Source organism: Buteo buteo, chromosome 4 (assembly GCF_964188355.1).
Source record: "Buteo buteo chromosome 4, bButBut1.hap1.1, whole genome shotgun sequence".
NCBI lineage: Eukaryota > Metazoa > Chordata > Aves > Accipitriformes > Accipitridae > Buteo > Buteo buteo.
In genome coordinates, this window is record NC_134174.1 from 24,966,304 (window position 1) to 24,986,137 (window position 19,834).

General features: G+C 38.3%; 1 protein-coding gene across 6 annotated transcripts in view; it reads left to right on the forward strand.

Annotated features, from left to right (window-relative positions):
- The window catches only part of CADPS2 (calcium dependent secretion activator 2), a 330,722-nt gene extending 311,417 nt beyond the window's left edge, over positions 1-19,305 (forward strand). For all 6 annotated transcript variants that reach the window (XM_075024996.1, XM_075024998.1, XM_075024992.1 and 3 more), the window contains 2 exons: positions 14,778-14,882; positions 18,347-19,305. In XM_075024996.1, coding sequence (XP_074881097.1) covers positions 14,778-14,882; positions 18,347-18,517 — 276 coding nt within the window. In that variant the 3' untranslated portion in view covers positions 18,518-19,305. The remainder of the gene's footprint in view (positions 1-14,777; positions 14,883-18,346) is intronic.
- Positions 19,306-19,834: the final 529 nt, after the last annotated feature.

Consider the following 19,834-nt stretch of genomic DNA (forward strand, 5'->3'; position numbering starts at 1 on the left):
GGTCAGTTTGTCAGAGAGACTTAGGACTTTTTGTCTTCCTTTGCGGTCTGGGAGATGGTCGCCTTCCTAAGATCAGCTGGGAATTTTACCTATCAAATTCCTTCCTGTCACAGGAACTCAGGGTGTTTATCTCCCCCTCTCATGCTGTAGCAGCTTATAGTTGTGCAGGGGGTTTTGCTTGCTTGTTTGTTTTTAACACCACCGACCTTAAAGAGCACTAGAAAGGTTTTGTGATGTGTTGTACACATGGATGGTCTGTAGTACCTCTGGGTTAAATGTCTGCTCCATGTTCATGATTCCCAAAGGCTTAAGCATTCAATGAATGATCGATGTGATTCCTTCCAATCTCATGCTCCGCTGAACTAAACTAAGACAATGAACTTACACTGGGACAGGTTTCTCTAACAAACTCAGATAAAGCAAACTTTTCTACCTTTAATGCTGCAGTGACTCAGGTAGATTCAGTGTATAGTAACTAAATCATGAAGACAGGCAGTACAGTGTTTGTTTAACAATTACAATTTTTAATTATGATTAAAATCATCACCCACGGAAACTTTTTTAAAGTTTAATCGCTTAAACGAAGAACTCATTTTTTTTAATAAAGTTTAGTAAAATGTTTTAGAAACAAAGTTGTACTTTAATTTCTTTTTTTTTTTTTTTAAACCAGTGTTTGAAAAATACTTTTTTTCAGAAAAGGCTGTAAAAGTAGCAGTTGGTGAATGGGAAAATGAAGTATTTAGAATAGAATTACACAAACCTAGAATAAATCTAAAATACTAGTAATTATTACTAAGGCCCCTCTTATTTATAAAGATAATCTGCTTGATGGATGACGTAAGAACATTTGTGCAGCCTATCAAAGAACAGTGCTGTGTATATGATCACAGAATTAACAGATGTAAAAAATATCCAACTATGAAATTCCTGTGGAGTCTAGTTCTACACTATCATAATCAATGGGAGTTTTACCATTTACCTTTGTAAATGCAGTGCTGTGCCCATAAACATGCCAAGTTATCATCACTGACTAGACTTAGATTCATGTTTCTACTGGAATTTTTAAGATGGGACTAAGTCCTGAATTCCTGAGCACTTTAAATTACATTAGACTTATAAATCTGTTTCCTTTAAAACAAAATTGGATTTTGTTAACAAACCAGCTTAAAAAAGATAAGTCATTTTGCATAAAAACACTGTTTAAAACATCAGTGCAATACTTAACTTTCTGTATAGTTCCTAAGTGCCACTTGGGTAGATTCTCACTTTCTTGTACCTTTTAATTGCACGTGAAGAATAATGGATATTCTTGTCTAAACACAGAAAAAATTCATTTCAAATATTTTTTCTTCATAACCTTTCTTGGTTTATTTGCCATTAAGAGCATTATCTTACAGGTTATATTTGTGTTGGGTCTGTTGTGAAAAACTTATAGTATAAACAGATGTGTGATTACAATTTTATTAAGACTATATATGCAATGAAATCTTTATGCAGTAATTGATTGCTGCTTTGAGAAATAAAGAATGGTTTAAGGGAGCAGTTTTAACACACCAATGGTTAGCTGTTGATACAACTTTTTTTAGACTTTAATTTCTGGGAAACCTTTGCACAAGTGTACCATAAACACATAAAATAGTCAGAGTGCACATCCTGGAAAGGTGGGCATTGGCAAACAGGTCCCTTGGTTATCTTGTACAAGAGGGTACCTGTTAGCAGGTGTTGACTTTGGCCCTGATTGCCCATTTCTTCTGGGTGTTAAACTGGTGTGGTGTGACTGAGTAGTCCTGTTGACTTCACGGGGACTGCTCATGTCGGAGAATGTCCGTGGAGTTGTGGCCTCGTGCAGGGTAACAATTCAACAAGCAGTGTAAGAGGTGGTAATGGCGGGGAACTCCTACAACTTTCTTTGGAGTGCAGAAAGACTGAATGTCTTTATGTGTAGTATAAATGCTTAAGCAGTCCAGATTTACGTAGCTGCTTTTGGCTTTTCTATTTTAAAAGTTCAGATGTAATGTGATATTCTTTTTCTGTCAAAAAAATGCTTATATTTTGTCTGGAATGTTAATTAAATGCTAGTCGTGTTCCCATATCACAACCATTACTTTCCTTTTCCATTAGTAGCATGGATGGACCATTTAAGTTCAATGATGTACTTGAGGTTATTTGAGGTAGTAATTATTCTCCAAAGATTACTGTGTCATGTACTTCATTCCATGCCTAAATGGAGATACAAAGTACTCATCTGATTAATTTCTGTTTGCCATCATATCTGCAAGTACATTTTTAGCAAATGCTTTATTCAGTTGCATCTTTTCTATAAGTTTTCTGACCTTTTCCAAAAAATGTGTTAAAAATGTGCAAATGCTACTCCCTGGCAAGTGAGTTAATCTTCAGCTGGTGTTACACAGCTGAGAGGAACACTTATTTTAGATGTGAGTTTTCCGTAGTGCCAACTCCTTGTGCTGTCCGTGTCTACCTCAAAAGCACCGTTACCGTAGTATTAAGTATTCAACAACATTTTTCTAGAAAACTTTAATTGTGATTTTTCTGTCATTCTCAAATTGCTTCCTGTCATGTTAATTTTAATAAGTAATCTTCACTTTCATTGTTATGTAATTATTTGCAAGTGTGTGATTTGACAAAAGGTCTACTTTTTGATCTAGATTATATGCCAAGGCAACTTCAGCAAGTTGAGACTAGGTAGGACTGGTTAAAGGCCACATTTGAATCAAAAGCTGTGTTTGTATTAACCTCTGAGAAACATGAGAAGACCGCGCCTAATTACTTAAAAGAGACTCCACAAAAATGGATTGTAGCTTGTTGATCTTCTTATTTCTTTGATAACTCAGAATAATCTTCAAGAAATATGTGGGCTTCTTTCTCAGATTCTTGAAATTTGATCACAGTGCAAAATTGTCCTTTGGCGCAAACCCAGAAATACACATCTTTGCATGATGCACCTGGACATATGTGGCAGGTCTGGTAGAATCAGCTAATTAACAACACAGGCTTAAACAGGCACCTCATCTGGCAGTGTAGTTAGTTGCCTGATGGTGCTCAGCAGGATTTGGTAGTGCTTTTTATTTTTCTATCCTAATGGTCTGCTGCCCACCTAATTTTGCCTTATTGTCAGCCACTACTTACCGCAGCTTGAGGCCCTCCCAGGAGGCTAAATTATTATCAAAGGATTAGGGAGATGTAGCCTTGCAGCTCTGACATTTCTGATTACTTGTCTATGCCAGAACACTAATTAGCTGTGACTAATTAAGAAAAATGTTCCTGCCATAGAAAACCATTTAAAAGAACTGAGAAGTAGAAAAGCAATTGAAAAGCTGAGCAGTACTCAGATTTGCTGATGCTCTTTAGATTTTCACCAAAGTCTTAACTCACCTTTAATTATGTCTAATATTTTATAGGCTAAAATAGAAACCTCTTGATATGAGAACCACTCTGCAGTTTTCTCTTGATCTAAAGACATTCTTGTAATTTTAAAGCAGTTTGTCATGTCTTTTTTGGTAAAAGAAAGAATTTCAGAGAAAACTGTAGGCAATGTCACCAAATGTGGACTGAAAAAGTGAATTATATTAACATGCTCACATATGTGAAACTATTCTGCAAGATGGAAACAACATCTTGCAAATTTACTGTTCAAAGACTTTTCTGAGTTCATGAAATTATTCCTGATGTTTTCAAGTAGATTCACCTCATTTTTGGAGATAGAAATCTCTATAAAAGAAGAACAGTTCATTTGAAAGCTGAAAAATGTAACCTCCATCTGATTTCATATAGTATGTAAGTTTTCTTTGATATTTTTGGTTTTTTAATGGAATGTGCTGAGAAAGGAGTGCCCACTCTTGGAGGGTGCTGATTATGCTGCTATGAATCCAGCAAAGCTCAGTACTGTTGAAATCAATAGGACCACAACACACTTAAAGCAAAGCATGTGCTTCAGAGTTTGCTGCTTCAGGATCAGAACATTCAGCACTTGTAAGCTGTTTTACACTGTAGCTGAGTGTTTTCTCTAGAGGAAACCATAACACAGTGGCTGGTTTTGATATGTTTCTGATATGATACATTTTCCCACTTCTTCATTTTTTGTGCCATTTTTAATTTCTGAATGTCCATCTTGTTGGGTACCAAACAGCCCAAATAGATATAGATAGGGTTTTCTCAAGACATTATGTATCCCGTAGTCCAGTCTGCATTTGGTATTCACGGAATGGATGTCTGACACGTTTTTCACACTAATTCAATCATATTATTTAAATCTTCCCAGCGGGGGAGTAAGAAACTATGAAATAGATATTCTGATATCTTTCTAAAAGAGCTTTTTGGGTATAAAAGGGAAATAGAGAGTTATTTTTCAGGGCATTAAATCTCATATCCTGATACTCAGAATTTCTTATGCTGTCCTACCCCCTAATTTCCCTGACTTGTGTGAGAAACTCACTTGGGGGGGGGATATGTATAAATTGCTGTGCATCATGAGTCAGAGAGGAAAAAAAAGATGGAAAAAAAACCCCAAACTCAAGATTTTAAAGCCCATCTGACTTTTTTTCTGAGGGCATTTTATCAATCAGGCATGGAACTATGAGTGGTTTTTGCTTGTTTGTTTGGGGAGGGGCTATAACATTGGGAGCTTCCAGTACAGTTTCCCCATAGATGTTTCTGGTCTATGCTGTTCGTTCATTTATTTAACTTAGTTAAATGCATCTATCCATCACTCACAGTATCCATTCACTAAAAACAATAACAATTCTGTCAAATAAAAGAGAACTCTTTCCAACATCTAGGCACAATTTAGTCCTTTAACCTTTTTATCCTGCTAGGCACAAAGTAGCAGCATCTCATTCCAGGCACTGCGTGGGTTTTTTTTTCCTTATCTAGATGGCTTGAAATGTGTCTAGCAACTTAATGGAATCAATTGAGCGTGGACAACTATAAAAATATAAAATAGTGCTGAAACTTAGATGAGTCTGTCAGTAAGTGTTAAATGTGGCTGCAGCTTTCACATTCTACACAGTCAAGAGAAATCAATAAGGATTGTACCATTTATATTGTCTTACCTAATGTTTGTTCACCATGAAGTGCCAGGCACAAGCACCATCTAGGGAATATTGATTTCCTGATGTACTGTAATTCACACACGTATAAACAGCAGGAGAACCTTGTGGCTTCTCAAACCTTACTTGTGGGTTTGATATTTATACTTGTCTTTCATTTGGTCAAGCTTAGTTTAAAAAGGAAAATCAAGCAAAACTCTGCGTCAGTGTTTGCAAATAGACACACAGCCACATCTTAGATCATATTACAAGAAAAATAGTGCCAGAAAGTGTAAGAATAATCTAGTTTTACTATAATGAATCTGGAGTAACAGAAAGAGGTTGCTGTGTTGTAAATCAAAGTAGTACCAGGTGAGGATGCTGCAGAGTGCTCTGACAAAGTCGGTGATACATCAGTGGAAAGAGCTTCTTAACCTGTTTGATCACAGGAGACTGATGTGACTTTAGTGCTGATGTAAATGGGCAAAAGTGTTGAATTATATAGAGGTGATTTCCTTTAAATAATTTTAAAGTGTTTCATCATATATTTTCTTAATTTACATGGCATTGACTATCCTTAGTACTTAAACTGTACTAAAAGTGTTTACAGTGTGCAAGAAAAACAGTATGTATAATGAACAGAAAAATCAGCTCAAAAAAAAAAAAAAAGCAACACAGCTGTAAAATCTGCATAGCTGAAAGAGTGCACACAGGCAGTAGGGTCAGAGATGGAAAGGAGCAAACCAGGCACCTGCCCAATCCAAGGACACTTTCTCCAAAGAGATGAGGGGAGGAGAGAAGCAAGAGGGAGGCGGGAGGCTGGACCTCTCTCTGTACCACATTAGCGCTGCTCAGTGTGGTGCCCAATCGATGCGGTGTGGGAGAGGAGCCGCTCCACCACCGTGCAACTCCCGATCAACTTCACAGCTGCATCCAGCCCTGTCATATGCCACTACAATAACATGCAGGGTAAACGGATGATGAGTCCAGACTGCTGAGGTGGAAAGAAATGAGCTGCCTGTAAATACTCACCCAGAGGAACCCAGGTTGTTTTAAATACATTAATTAAAATATGTACTTGACCTCATTCCACATGGAGCAGGCAGTCTAAATAGAAGACTCTAGGACAAGAACTACTAATGTGGGGGTAAAAGCTCCAACCTAGACTTTGGCCCAACTTCAGTCCACCTCACTTTTGGTACATGGTGCAGAGACGAAGAATATACTCACCTTAAGGGAGAGCTGCAGCTCACAGGAGGTCTCTTCCTGTGGTCCTTTTGGTGATGCCTCACTCCAGGGACTCCCCGAGGAGTCCCGGGTGACTGGGCAAAAGCAGAAGTAGGTGTCCCAGTTACATACCTTACAGGCAGAGGGAACCTGCACCTTACTCAGGTTACGCGTGCACTTAGGAAGACTGCTTAGCATTTGTGCAGCTAAGCGCATTCGTAGGGTTTTTAAAACTAGAGCCTGATAGCCAGAGGCTAGTGCTATAACGAGTAACAACTTGGTCATTTTTCATTATGTTCATTTGTTTATTTTGAGGATCCAAGCTGGCTTTCATTTCAAGGTCACCAAAGTGGTGTTCCTCGTTCTGTGCCTTGGAGGATGTTTGCAGGTATACCCGAATTGCAACACAACAGACAGTATAGCAAGACTGACAGTGTTTGCTCCAGAGTTTTAGCATCAGAATAACCTATGGAAGTACTGTTCACAGATGCACTGCATATCCAGGGTTTGCGCTGTTAGTCTTTCACAGTCATGAGCGTTGTGTTGGTACCTAGTGTTTAAAATCAGAACAGCAACACTACATATGTCCAGATATGGAAGGAAGTTATGCATGTCTAATTTTGCAAACTTCCAGTTTCCAAGCACATCTACCATATGTGAAGAAGCCAGAAAACAGCGAAGGTCACGGGCATTATAAAGTAGCATAAATATTGTAAATTGCTGTTTAGCAACCAATATACAATGCAGGGAGAGATAAGTACTGTATATTTTGTATTAAAAATGCATATTTAATGGTGAATTGACAGCAGTTCCATAGCAACTAGCCAGCTTCTAATTATAAGCCTAAAATTTGAAAAATTGACTTTCTTCCTAAAAGATAAGCTTTTCATATGTTAGATGTTCTTTGTTATTTCAGGACAATATCTTTTTTGCCTAGAAGTTTCAAAGATGCTTAAGATGCTTTTAAGTGAGCTCCATTCTCTCTTTTTTTCTCACGACTGACTCCAAAAACTAGCCTGCCTAATTTCTTTCCTTGTATCGCCAGAATATCTTATCCAGCAACTGTTCACTTGTTTGTTGTCATGAGTCCTGCTGAACGGGGTCTTTCTGTCAGGGTTTGGGTTCTCCTTTCCGTTGAGCTCCTTTCCCTTTTCTCCCAATTGCTTTCGGAGTGACAGTGGGAATCCTTCATTCAAATAGGCAGGGAAGAGACTGACTAGAGACTGAAGTGTTTGTTTCATCAATTAGTCATTCTTAAGAAAAACAAAATTGTTTTTGAGCTCCCTGAGAGGTTTATTGGAGTAATGGCACAAAAAAGGCAGAAGGAAACCAAAGGAGGAGTCCCACTGGAAGGAAGAAAACCTTTCTTCCCTGGCCAAGCAAGGGTGCAAGAGGCGAGTTAACAAATCTGCTACAATTGGTAAGTGATGCCGAGCTTCAGAAGCGTTAAGACACTGGTGGGGTGGAAGAGCTGTGTGTCTGGGGCTCTGTGCAAAGCAGGATCATGTGAGGGAGCACAGGGCTTGGGAGCATTATAGCAGAAATGAGTGATACAGCAATAGGGGGGCTTTTGGACAGGTCCTTGAATGAAAATGGGGGGAGGAACTGAAGCAAAATGGGGAGCAGAGGTAATACAGTTTTTTCATATGACACAATATTGATTTAATCATTTGCATTTTCCAGATGAAGGGCTTTTAAACATCTGATTTTCAGTGTAGGGGGAAGGCTTCATTTGTACTATCCACTAACCCCACGGTGCCAACAAGGCTAACGCCACGGATTTTCCACTTCTGCTTAGTTTAATCTTCATTTCTTTCAGTTTTTTAAATTAAAATTTCTAGGGGGAAAAAAAAATACAAAAGGAAAAAAATTGTGGCAGCATGGTGACCCCCAAAACCAATACTATTCTCCTTAAACTTTGTGAACATTGAAGAAAATTCAAATTAAGCCCCCAAACTTTCCAGGTCTGATGTCTGCATATTCATGGATATATACTATTATTGGATGAAAGCTGAAGTATGTTAAAACATCCTTTCAGTTTTATACTTGTATTGATTGTATTTTATACGTTGTAAATAACAATAAAAGTAATGTGTCCTGATACAGTAAACATACAGGAAGTGAACATGTTGGAAAGTAGAGCCGGATCAGTGCCCATGAAGTGGAGATACAATTCCAACTCTCGGCACGGTTGTAGTGTCAGCTGTTTCCCTCTACATTCATTTGGCTATGAAATTTATGCTGCTTAAATTTTTTTCCTCATCGTAGCAGTGCTTTGAATCAAAAGGGGGATTTTTTTTTTTTTCATTTTTCAGAGAAATTATGTAAACTTCTTTGATGTTCTAAACAGAAAGATTACTATCTTGCCAAAAAACAGCCAGAAGCATTAGGGTAGCTGTAAGAATATCCAGGCTACAAGTGTACTTGAAAATTTTATTGTATCTAGAGATGGTGTAATCTTTATTTCTACAGTCAGAGGCCAGCTAAATGACCACTTATGCCAGCTGAATCTTATTGTCTCTAACGTAGAAGCACATCTCAATAACATAAAATTCTCTGTTGATTCAGAACAGTAACATTGAGACACACAAAATACCACCTTTGCATGGGCTTCCCACAAAGGCAAAATTCTGAATTTTGGTGAGAATATTTTTTCAGGGATGTCACTGTAAACTTGAGTGCTCAGAGTCAAACCTAGCTCAGCATTTTATGTTGTGGCACTATGAGGCTATGTATAATGAGAAACCACATTCTGGTGGGGTTGGATGACCTGTCACAGAAGGGCAGTGGCTGTCACCATGAAGATGGAGCCGATAGTGGGATGGGAAAGCTCTTGCGTGAGAGCTTTCCCTTCTCTGAGGCTTCCCCAGCTTCTGTTCCTTCATTTTCCTGGTCACTGGCACAGTTATTCTCATTGGAAATGCAACTGGAAGTGCCTCACAGACTAGTTCACATCTATGACGAGTGCATCTAGAAAAGAAAAGTCGCTGGGGAGATAATTTGTTCGTCCCAGGAGAGTGAAGATACAGCAGGGAGTGGTGGGAAGGCACTACGTCACTAGTCAACAAGTTCTGGTCTCCCTCCAGCAGAAGAAATGGGTATTTTGACCAGTTCATAAATTGCCTGTGTCAGGAATCAGAATTGATAGGGCACGAAGAGGGTACAAACAAAATTTCTAGATGCTGATACAGGCTTTTTTTTTTTTTTGTCTATGTCTACCTACAGTTGCCTCAACCTTCAAAGGTTTCTCAGGCTTTCTTAATCAAAAGGCTACCTAAACCTGATGGAAAAGGATAAGCATCTTATGCCAAGTTACTTCATTGTTGCTTTTAGTGTGCAACTAAATACTTTTAATTTCTGAAAAAATATAAAGATTATTTTGAATGTTAATTACTTCTTCTGACTTGATTTCTTACTTTGGTGTTCCTGTGTGTATTTACAAGATGCAGGTGACCTTCTGATATATCGTGGTGGCCCACACGTTGAGAAATCCTTCCTCAGGTGGGGTTTTTTTAAGAGTTACCAAGGCTTTCCAGCCTTCAGAAGAGTCTATGAACTCTTCTCTGCTCAGGTAAAAATCCTCATTTAGGTAGATGATGTCTACCCCTAAACTTGAAAATACACTTATGATTGCTAAACCTCAGAGTATTTTCAAAGGCACTACAAGTAACACTTAGTTCCCTCATTATTGTTAACATTCAACAAAGGAGGTCAGTATGATTAGTCGTATTTTACAAAGAGGGAAACAAATTATGAAACTTAAATCAGAAACCTTTTTCTAACTTTTGCTGTTTGCATTTTTAAGGAAGAACTTATTTATTCTTTTGTCATTTAACATTTTTTTAAATGTCCTAAAAGTTCCATGGCACACTACCAATGCTAGCTGCCAAAATCCTGGAAGAATGTAATAGTGTTTCCTTTTAATAAAAACTAGGCAGTTTAGCACTTAATATTTAACATGCTCGTAGCATTTCTTATGCATTTTAGCTTACGCTGCCTTTGATGTACAATCTCTTCAGTGAGAAGTGTACTTTTTTTTGTTGTTCCTGGTAGGAGAGGTAGAGCTGGAGGAAGTAAAAACATCCCGTTGTCTTCTGAGGGACTCGATTCCTGATCAATAGTGCGATAAAGGCTTTGGGAGGAAGATAACACGCGGTTCCTAGAAAAGCTGTTGCCTCTGCCATATTCGGCAGAAAAGGCATTTTGACAGTGCCCATTTATCAAGAGCAGGCAAGATACAGAAACTCGACGGGGTCTTGTGTCTCAGGCGTTAGGGATACCAGCCCTAGAAGGACTAAAGCATTGTGTATTAGTATGTATTGAGCCTCCTTCCAGGTGGCAAACAGCTGCACCTTTTTATAAAACTTCAGAAATAAATCTGAAGTGCTTGCTTTCAGCCGATAAGTGTTATATTTAATTGAACCGTTCTGTGAATGTTATAGCTCAGGCACCCAGAAAGATGGTGAATATTTAATATATTTGTTTTGTATTTCCACTGGTCAACAGAATAATGAAATTCCTTAACTACTTCTCTTTAACTTGCCTGAAGAAAGCACGGTATGTTGCTAAATCGCTTTTCACTGGGCCTGCCGAGAAACAACTTTAATCCTTGTTAGAAAATTGCAGAGTCTGGGCCTGACAAAGAGCTCATGCCTGGCGCATTGTGAGCGCTGGGAGCGGGGCAAGGGGAGCCCTTTACAGCTGCGTGCCTCCAGCCTGCCTCAGCTGGACTATTTAGGCGAGGAGGTTTGTCAATTCCTCCCGACAATGGAGCGAGTTTTTCAGTGCCTGTAGCCGCGCCGAGCCCCGTTGGGGATCAATGCTGGCCATTCAAGCTGCACCCTCTTTCATTGCTTTGGTTTGTTAATTTAAGACTAAAGGTCTGCTGAGGGGGTTTAGGGTGTTTAAGAAAGCTGATGAACTGTTTAAGAAATCTGATGAACTGAGAGCGTTTATAGCCCTGGTGTGGCAACTATTGGCACTGAGGGAGCTGTGTCCTTGTTGACCCTCTTGTTATTAAAAATGCACAAGTGCTGCGCTTCTCAATATTTCAACACTCTTTCATTGTCAATACCACCTTCTGAGCCCTTCAGCTTGTTGCTTGCTCTAAAGATCTTCTTAGATTGGGTTTGAAAACTTCACCTTAAACACTAGATTAGACTGATGTTCTGTTTTCCGTGCTCCTGTTGATTTGTTGAACCTTCCCAGGGCTGGAAAGCAAGTAGCAGCTTGATGGGGAGACGGGCTGCTAATATGATTTACCAGTCTACAGTCATGCACAATAAGTGTGAATAAATACAGGGGTCTCACAGAGTCAACCCTAGCCTTTCCTTTTCTCTTATTTTTTACTTTAAAAGAGGTATCTCAGGAAAACGGAGTAATGCATGCCCTTACAGGAGCTGGATGAGCTATGAATAAGAAGAAAGGGGAGGGGGGGAAACAGGGAGGCAAACGTATTTTTGTTAAAGTGGTTGGCTGCTGGTACGTGCTGATGTGAAAAAAACATATAATACTTACTGCTTCATTCCTGCATAGATGACAGCAAAGAATATGGCACTAATACCATATAATTGACATCTGCAAGAGTCGCATTGTCTTTTCAGCGCTACCGTTACTGGCGGGAAAGTGACTTTTTCTTAGAACAAGTTAGAAGGATTTTTTTTTAAATATTATTACTTAAAAGTTGTGTCATCTCAGGACCATTATCTAATCGCTGATGCTTTTGAGTTTGCCATAGATTCCCGTAAGTCACAGCAGATACATCCCTGCCTCTATAACACGCTCATGGTTGTCAAAATGCGTGGCCTTGGATTCCGCCCCTGAGAGGCATTTGCAGTGCTGTGCATTTTAACAGGCTCCAAAAGAAGCGATGGGGAAATACTTTTCTTCTTATGAAGCCCAGCAGATTTATGTTTATGCAGCTTCAGCCTATACTAACTGCTGAAAACTAGTGGGTATAAGGCCAATAGTGAACAGGAATCCTATCCACAAGTACCTCTAGGAGGACTCTAAAAATGTACTGGATGTGATTTTTATTAAAAATACTGTGACAATTCAAAGTAAGAATACATCTTTTTCTAATACAATAGCAGCCGTGTTTTTTCTGAACAAGGCATGTTGACAGAGGAGCAAGTACCATAGTATCATTTCACAATCAGCAAATTAAACATTTCTATTGAGAGTTTAACGTATCAAAACTAGTCAGGAAAACATATTATATTGTTTTCATTCACAAATTTGAGTAGCAAAATTAATTCCCCCCAATTTCTTAGCTTTGTTTCAGCGCATGTAAGCACATCACAGATAATGTGTGGAGACTCTAATTTTTACTGCATCCATCTTAATTAAGTTATCTCGGTGCGCTTTAAAACATATGTTTTGCCAGAAAACTGGGACTGGGTCTATTCTCGGTGATCTGGCACCATTCAGTGGTGTCGCATGGGGAAACGGATCACAGAATTTTCAAGCCTGCCTATAGTTTGTTTGTGTGAGCAAGTTTGAGCCCCTTCTGCTTTCTACTTGATACAAACCAAATACATCGTGGATGTGTTACTGGATTTTTTTTTTATGGAATAATATCAGTTTTGAGAAAACTGCTACAAAAATCATTCTCTCTACCACAATTATGTTAAAGATTAACAACTGTAGAGTCTGAGTGATAATAGGGCTCATCTTACTGCAAATAACCATAGATATTCTGGGTAGAATGTTTGGCATGTTAATTTTTATGTTTATTAGATCAATGGAGTTCCCCGAGTGAATAGGCCTAGCTGTATTTTATCTTCTAGACATCTGTATACATACAACACCTGTCATATAGTTTACAGCTGCCACTTAGTAACAACTCTGTCACATTAGAAATATTTTACAGGTACTTATAAAGGAAGTCAAAACCAGCATGCATGTTTGGGGTGAAATAATGTAAATAGTATAAGAATGTCATTCAGTGATTAATAAAAACAGTATTTTATGGATACCCAGTCAGTCCCACATTTTATTGAATAAATCAGACTACTTTTATGAAATGTGCAGCTATCTGCATTTTGTGTGGTTGGTTGTTCACTTCTGTAGAATAGTAAATTAATAGGAAAAACTCTAAAAAATGTAAAAGTAATTTATTTCCAATGATTTATAATTAAAATACATTTTGACACATTAAACAAAATAAATGGAAGCCATTCTTATATGAAAATCTTATTTCAAACTTCTCTTAAAACTGATAGTTACAATGAGATAAGACTGTTTCCTGTAAGGAAGAAGTATTTACATCTTTTTATTGTATGTCTTTAAAGCTTTTTCCAGAGATCTTACATTTTTATGAAGGACTTCTATTTCTGTCTTTCATTACACCTAGTAGCCAGTAATTTGTCTTCACTTTTTCCGTATATATTTTATTTTATTTGTTAAAGTAGAGGTGGCTAATGAGACAAGTTAGAGCCTTCCTTTGAATTACTTCACAATGTATACCTTGCCTAACATACTGTATTTTAAAATATGCACAGTGTTTCCTCTCTTTGCATATCTGTGTATTTTGCGAAGACACAGGAAATTACATTAGAAAAGAATTTAAGCCTCTTCCCTGTGGGGAAAGAGACTAGAAACAGAGCTACAACACAAACTCTTTTAATCTCTCACTGCTAAAATGAAAAAAAATCCCTTCCTTTTTACAGTTTGACTAAATGACATCTGGTTGGTATTTTACGGGGGGGGGGGGGGTAGACTGCTACAACTATATTTAGTAAAATCTCTTTTAATCCAGTTAATGTGAAAAAACTATTATATTAGCTATTTGGATCTGAGCATTTTTTTACGGTAATATAGACAACAACAGCAGAGAGCTTATTCTAACCCCATCCATTTGTGAAGCTTTGAGTGAAAAACATACTCATGCCTAAGACAAAAAGGAAATAAGGTACGCTGTAATTATAATTAGTAATTAATGTAAAACACAACCTTAACGTGTTTGTTTGGGGAGGGGTGAAGTGGTGTTTTGATCATCCTTAAATACAGTTTCCATGGATTTCTGATTTTTTTTTTACTTAATAAGTGATTTAAAAGAAGAAAGCAGGACAGATTTGATATTCTATGTTTGATGCTGTTTTCCTCTTTGGATTGGAAAATCTAGGTATTGCAAAATCTGTCTCAAGATAACCCTACCTGTGTTTTTTTCCCTTGCTGTTTTAGCTGTCAATTCTCTCACGTAATTGGGTATTTAATATCCATTCTTACTGACAGATAGCAAAGTGCGTAACGCTATTTTGCTTGAAAACATTGTAACTGAAAGATAAAATGGCAGTTGCTAATTCATGTAAAGAACAGTCTAGGTCAAGTTATTTGATTTCCTACTGACCCATGCAATTCTCTTAACAGGAAATTATATCATTGTTGACTTCAAGTGCTGATCTGTGATCATTTCAAAGTGTTTCATTACCTCTCATTACCAAATCTGTTAAATGAATACTGCAGGGTTGTTTGGTTTTTTTGGTTTTTTATCCTTCTTTTCAGCAATGGTATAGCAGCTCCATGAAAGTCATATGCATGTGGTTGGCTGATAGATTAGACCTTCAGCTTCACATCTACCAGCTGAAGACTCTCATCAAGATAGTGAAGGTAAATAAAATGTGTTTGTGTTAGACTGAGTAGTAAAGAGAGAAAAGTGATGAAGTATTAACTTGGTTAAGTATAGATCACCCTAAAAGTTAAAAAATGTGGAATAAAGTTGCAAACACATGTAGTTTTAGGTTGGGTTGGGTTTTTTTCACAGTTCTGGCAAATTTCGGAAGAACAACAATATATTAAAACCTCTAATATTAATGATATGTGCACTAGTAATTGTCATCCATTCTGGATTCAGTGACAATTAAGAATATTCCAAGGAATTTTAACAGATTACTGCTAGCTGTACAGCAGTGCTGTATGGTACTCCTAATAAATTGTTGTTTGTCATATTACTGATCTTTTTTGGTTACCTTAGTAATCCAGATAGTGTTCTCTCTCCATTTTTCCCCCTCTCCTAAAAAGTAACTATTTTCTCTTTTATGCACATGTGATTACTAGGTTCAATTGGAAAACAATATTCAATATATTAGATAACATTTTCTAACCTTCCATACTCTGGGGTAAGTATCAATAGAAATACCAATCCCTCCAGTCCAGCCCTCAGTCATTTACACTGGCCAATGTCAAATGCTTCCAAGCAAAGTGTAAAATACCTTGCAACAGGCAATTACGAGTTAACCTACCATAAAAGAAAGTTTCCTCCTAAATCCCTTTCAGATCTTAGTTAGTACCCTTAGGCAAAAGGCAGAAAGCCATTTCAGATTTTTTCCTTTTAATTCCGTCTTGTTTAACTCTGAACATTCTTGTTATTTGTATAAATGTGGAATAAGAAGCACTTGTTGTCAATGGCGACCTTGATTTCTTCAAAATATTTTCTCATGAAGTTCATGCAAGACTGTAAAGTAGCAGCATTTTAACTCGTGGACACCAGAATTGCAACTGCAGCTTTCAGGATTCACTAGCTAAAAGGAAAAAAAAAAACAAGAGAGAGAGGTGCAAGGAAACAGTCATCATAATGATGGCATCATGGCTCCCTGAACCACCCTAGCTTAGCTTTGCTGTTTCTGACCTTAACTGATTTCTCTGGGAACAGGATTTGGCTCTTCAGTGTGTTATGTGCCAAAATGGCAAAAGCAGTTTGCTATTTGTTGTTGAAATGGATTGCTCTTGTGAAAGGTTTAAAGCTCTTCTCAAGTGAAGGTAGTTATCATCTTCGGGGGGGGGGGGGGGGGGGGAAGTGGTACAGGATCTAAAACCTGCGCCCAGTGAGATCTATGAATGGCAGGCTAAATTAGGCCAGTTAAATATCACCAGGGAGGTTAAAAGAAGAGGCTGTTACGAAACTGAAGTTGAGGTGAATGAGCAGCACTGTCAGCCAGCCTTCCCTCTGCAGCCTGGCACGCCGACTAGCCTTGCTCAAAAGCAGCAGGCACCCGGTGGGGATGGGAACACACCGGTTATGGCGAGAGCCTTTCTGGTTTGCTGGTTTGCTTTGTGCATGAATTCCAAGTGTGTTGTTCCATGGCGCCTTCCACGGATACAGAAGATGGAAGAAGGTGATGTCGGTCACAGAAGTTCTAGTCAATGTACTGGAAGACAAGAAATCTTGTCCAGCTGTGATTTGGTGGGCGAAGAAGACGGAACTGGTAAAACAGGAACTCATTGAACAGGAGGCTGCTGGGAAATAAGGAACAGTGGTTCAAGCAGAGTCCCGTAAGAAGCTTTCACTGCTGCAGCAAAGCTGGGGGGAGGAACAGTTCCTCCAAACTCTAGAGCAAATGAAGGTGTTTCTCTGTTTGCTTTTGGAAAAGCTGGGAGGCTGTGTTGCCCCTGTGATCTCTTGAAACTATTCCAAAAAAGAAGTAGGAGGTCATTTTTGAGGGACATGGGATGAGTAAGAAATAGACGATTCTTTCATGTTCGGATGCAGCAAAGGTAGTGGCATCATTAAGAATGACCAGAAGAATAAACGTTGTTTGTTCCCATTAAAGCTTTATGATGGCATAAAGGTATCGTTAGATGTCTGAGACACGTGCAGAGGGATGTGACTAAAGAAGGGTCAAGGACCAAGAGGAAAGTTAGGGAGAAATGAAAAATTAAGCTTGGAAGTGAACATTGTTGTCCTGCAAAAGTATGTCAAGAGAAGAGCAATGTCTGAACCCCAGAGTGCTGTTCTGAGAATGGAAGGAATACAATGTAAAACTGAAAGAAATTGCTGTAGGACCTGTTAACAGCATAAAAGGAAATTGAATGCACAGTGTTATAAAAAAGGAATGCAACGGTGACACTTGAAAAAGACCAGGCAGGGTACTCGCAGGAGTGTGTGAGCAAAACATAAGCTGCATCCATTGACTCTGAAGTTGACCTATGAAAGTCAAATAAATCTCGGTTGCAGTGATTCAAACAAGGTTTAAATAATCATCATAGTGGCAAAAAAAATTCTCCCATTGAATGGTACCCATTTTGAGAGGTGTCTTTTGCAGTTGTCTGAAGTATTGAGTGAAACAAGAACAGCTCTTTTTTCTTTCTCTAAGGGTTGTGCATGGTCTCCTCCGGCAGAGGAGTGAGCCTGATAGCCCTTAATTATCTTCCATTTTCTTTTTCCCATATTCTCTTCCATAAACATTGGGAACTCATAGTAACAGTGTACACAAAATAAGAAACTAGCTAGATCAAGTTGTCCTTCTTAAGCTTTTTAGGCTAACTTTGGGAAAGATTATTTCAAATGTGTTACAGCTCAAAAATAAGGAAGACAAAGTAGATGATTTTCTATACACTCACTTGAACACAGCATCAATGAATAGAACAATTCCACTCAGAATTCTTACTTGATAGAAAGCCAAAGAAGAAACTCCTATCGCTGGTTGATAGAAGGGCTGGATACCAGGGAAACAAAACTTCCTCAAGTGGGAAAAAAAAAAAGAAAAAAAAAGATGTAGATGTGAGTCAAAATGTACATGACTTAGAATGTAAATTAACTGACTGAAGTAGTTTACAGTTCAGAGAACTGTAAACATTTACATTATAGAATATAGATCATAATCTAAAATTTATTTTTCCACATTTGGCATATAAAGGTAAAGATAAATGTAAATAAAATCATATTATGGGGAAGCAGTCGGACATGTACATTTTCTGTGAAATGACAGAGCTAGCTGTAGCCAAATTCACATTTCAATATGCAGTTAGAAAAAGTCTTTGCTGGTTTCTTATTGAATAAATGAGACAAATGGAAGTTACTGAGAAATCAGCATACAGTTACAGAAATGTATTACCAAACACAATCTTCTAAAGGAGAGACCATCAAAGTGTGGCTTGTAGACTCTAGAGTTTATAGAAATCTCATGCAGCCCAGAAGCTAAGGCTGCAAAATCTTCAGCAAACTCTAGATGATAGGTCCCTCACTGCAGGAAGAGCGAAGCTGTTCCGCTGGCATGCTAGAAATGGCCGGTGTATAGTGGAATACTGCTCAGACTTGCTCGAGTCCAATTCAGGATGTTTTATTTTTGCCGCAGAAAACCTACCGAGACTTCAGATTGCAGGGCGTGCTGGAGGGGACGCTGAACAGTAAAACCTACGATACCGTTCACAGCCGTCTGACCGTAGAGGAGGCCACCGTCTCAGTCACGGATGCGGGAGGACTTCAGGGCATTACGATGAAAGACAGTGATGAGGAAGAAGGGTGATATTATTTCACCAAGCATTTGCAGCTTGAGGGTGATGGTCTGAGGGTGGGTGTTATCTTTGGCTTGGGGTTTTTCTTGTAACTTGTCCTTGTAGTTGCATTTTTAGTTTTGCCTTATGATATAGGTGCAGAAAGGTAATTTGCTCCATTTTTTAAAAAAACTGAAAGTAAGACTACCAGAGGAAAAGTGCCAAGGACTTTTTGAGAACAATGGTTGTAGCATATTTTAATGTATAGCTTTGCTTAGGGCTGCAAGAACACTGGCATGGAGTTTGAGTTCCACTTGTGATAACCTTTCTTTCCCTTTTGTTCGTTGCCATTCGTTCTTGTATCTCCATCAGATATTGATGTCCTGTGCAGAAAACAAAATGTGTGCCTCACTTAAAACACAACTATACAGGAAATCATTCTTGGAATAAGTCAGTGCCCTAGGTAAAAAAATAGTGTATTTTCAGGATTACACTTTGTTTACCCTTTTTTGTGCTTAATTTTACATTATTATGTGATGTGCATTCGAAGTTTTAATCTTGGTTCTTTGTATTTTGAGGTTCGTATATAAGTAGTAGGACTTCAAGGACAGTCAAACACATACAAACTACTTAGGAGTGTTGTGTCTATTCATTTTGCAAGTTTAAAGATATCTCATCATGTTGGATGTCAGTAAGCTTGCCATCAATGTTTCTGTTTCTGTGAAAAATTTCAGGCAATAAGAACACATTTTGTCGTGACCACTTCTGTATCTACCCAAGTTTGTATAGAATTCTACAATTAAAAGATGTTTTCAATATTTCAAACCATTTGAACTGTTGTGTGATTCCTCACAAGAACAAGTTTTTTTGAAAGATTATTGTATTTAGTTTATAGAGTGATTGATAGCAGTTATATTTATTTTGGAGAGCAGATACATATAGCAAACAAATATCCAAGGACAGAATGCCTTGATAAAGACAAAAAGCAGACAAAAAACCCTCAATGGCAGATAACAGACAGTGGCCCCTGCCTGTTTTTCTATGCCCTCAATATGAGCTGGAAAGAATTCAAATTTTCATCAGTCAAAACTCACACATCTTATGAAAAATGCAGCTTCACCCACAACCCCACCCCACCCCAGGAACATGACTAATTCCTGGGTTCGTGTAGACAAAATTGGAAAAAACACAGATGATACCCAAAGAAGTAAGGGAAGGTTGCTGAGGTCCCTGTTGAGCCATAGCGTTATACTTGAAGGGTTTTGCTGATGGACTGTTGAGGATTTACGAGGCTGGCATGAAGTTTCCCTGCAAGAATAGACTGTAGGACTTCAGGGGTCTGTCGCAAG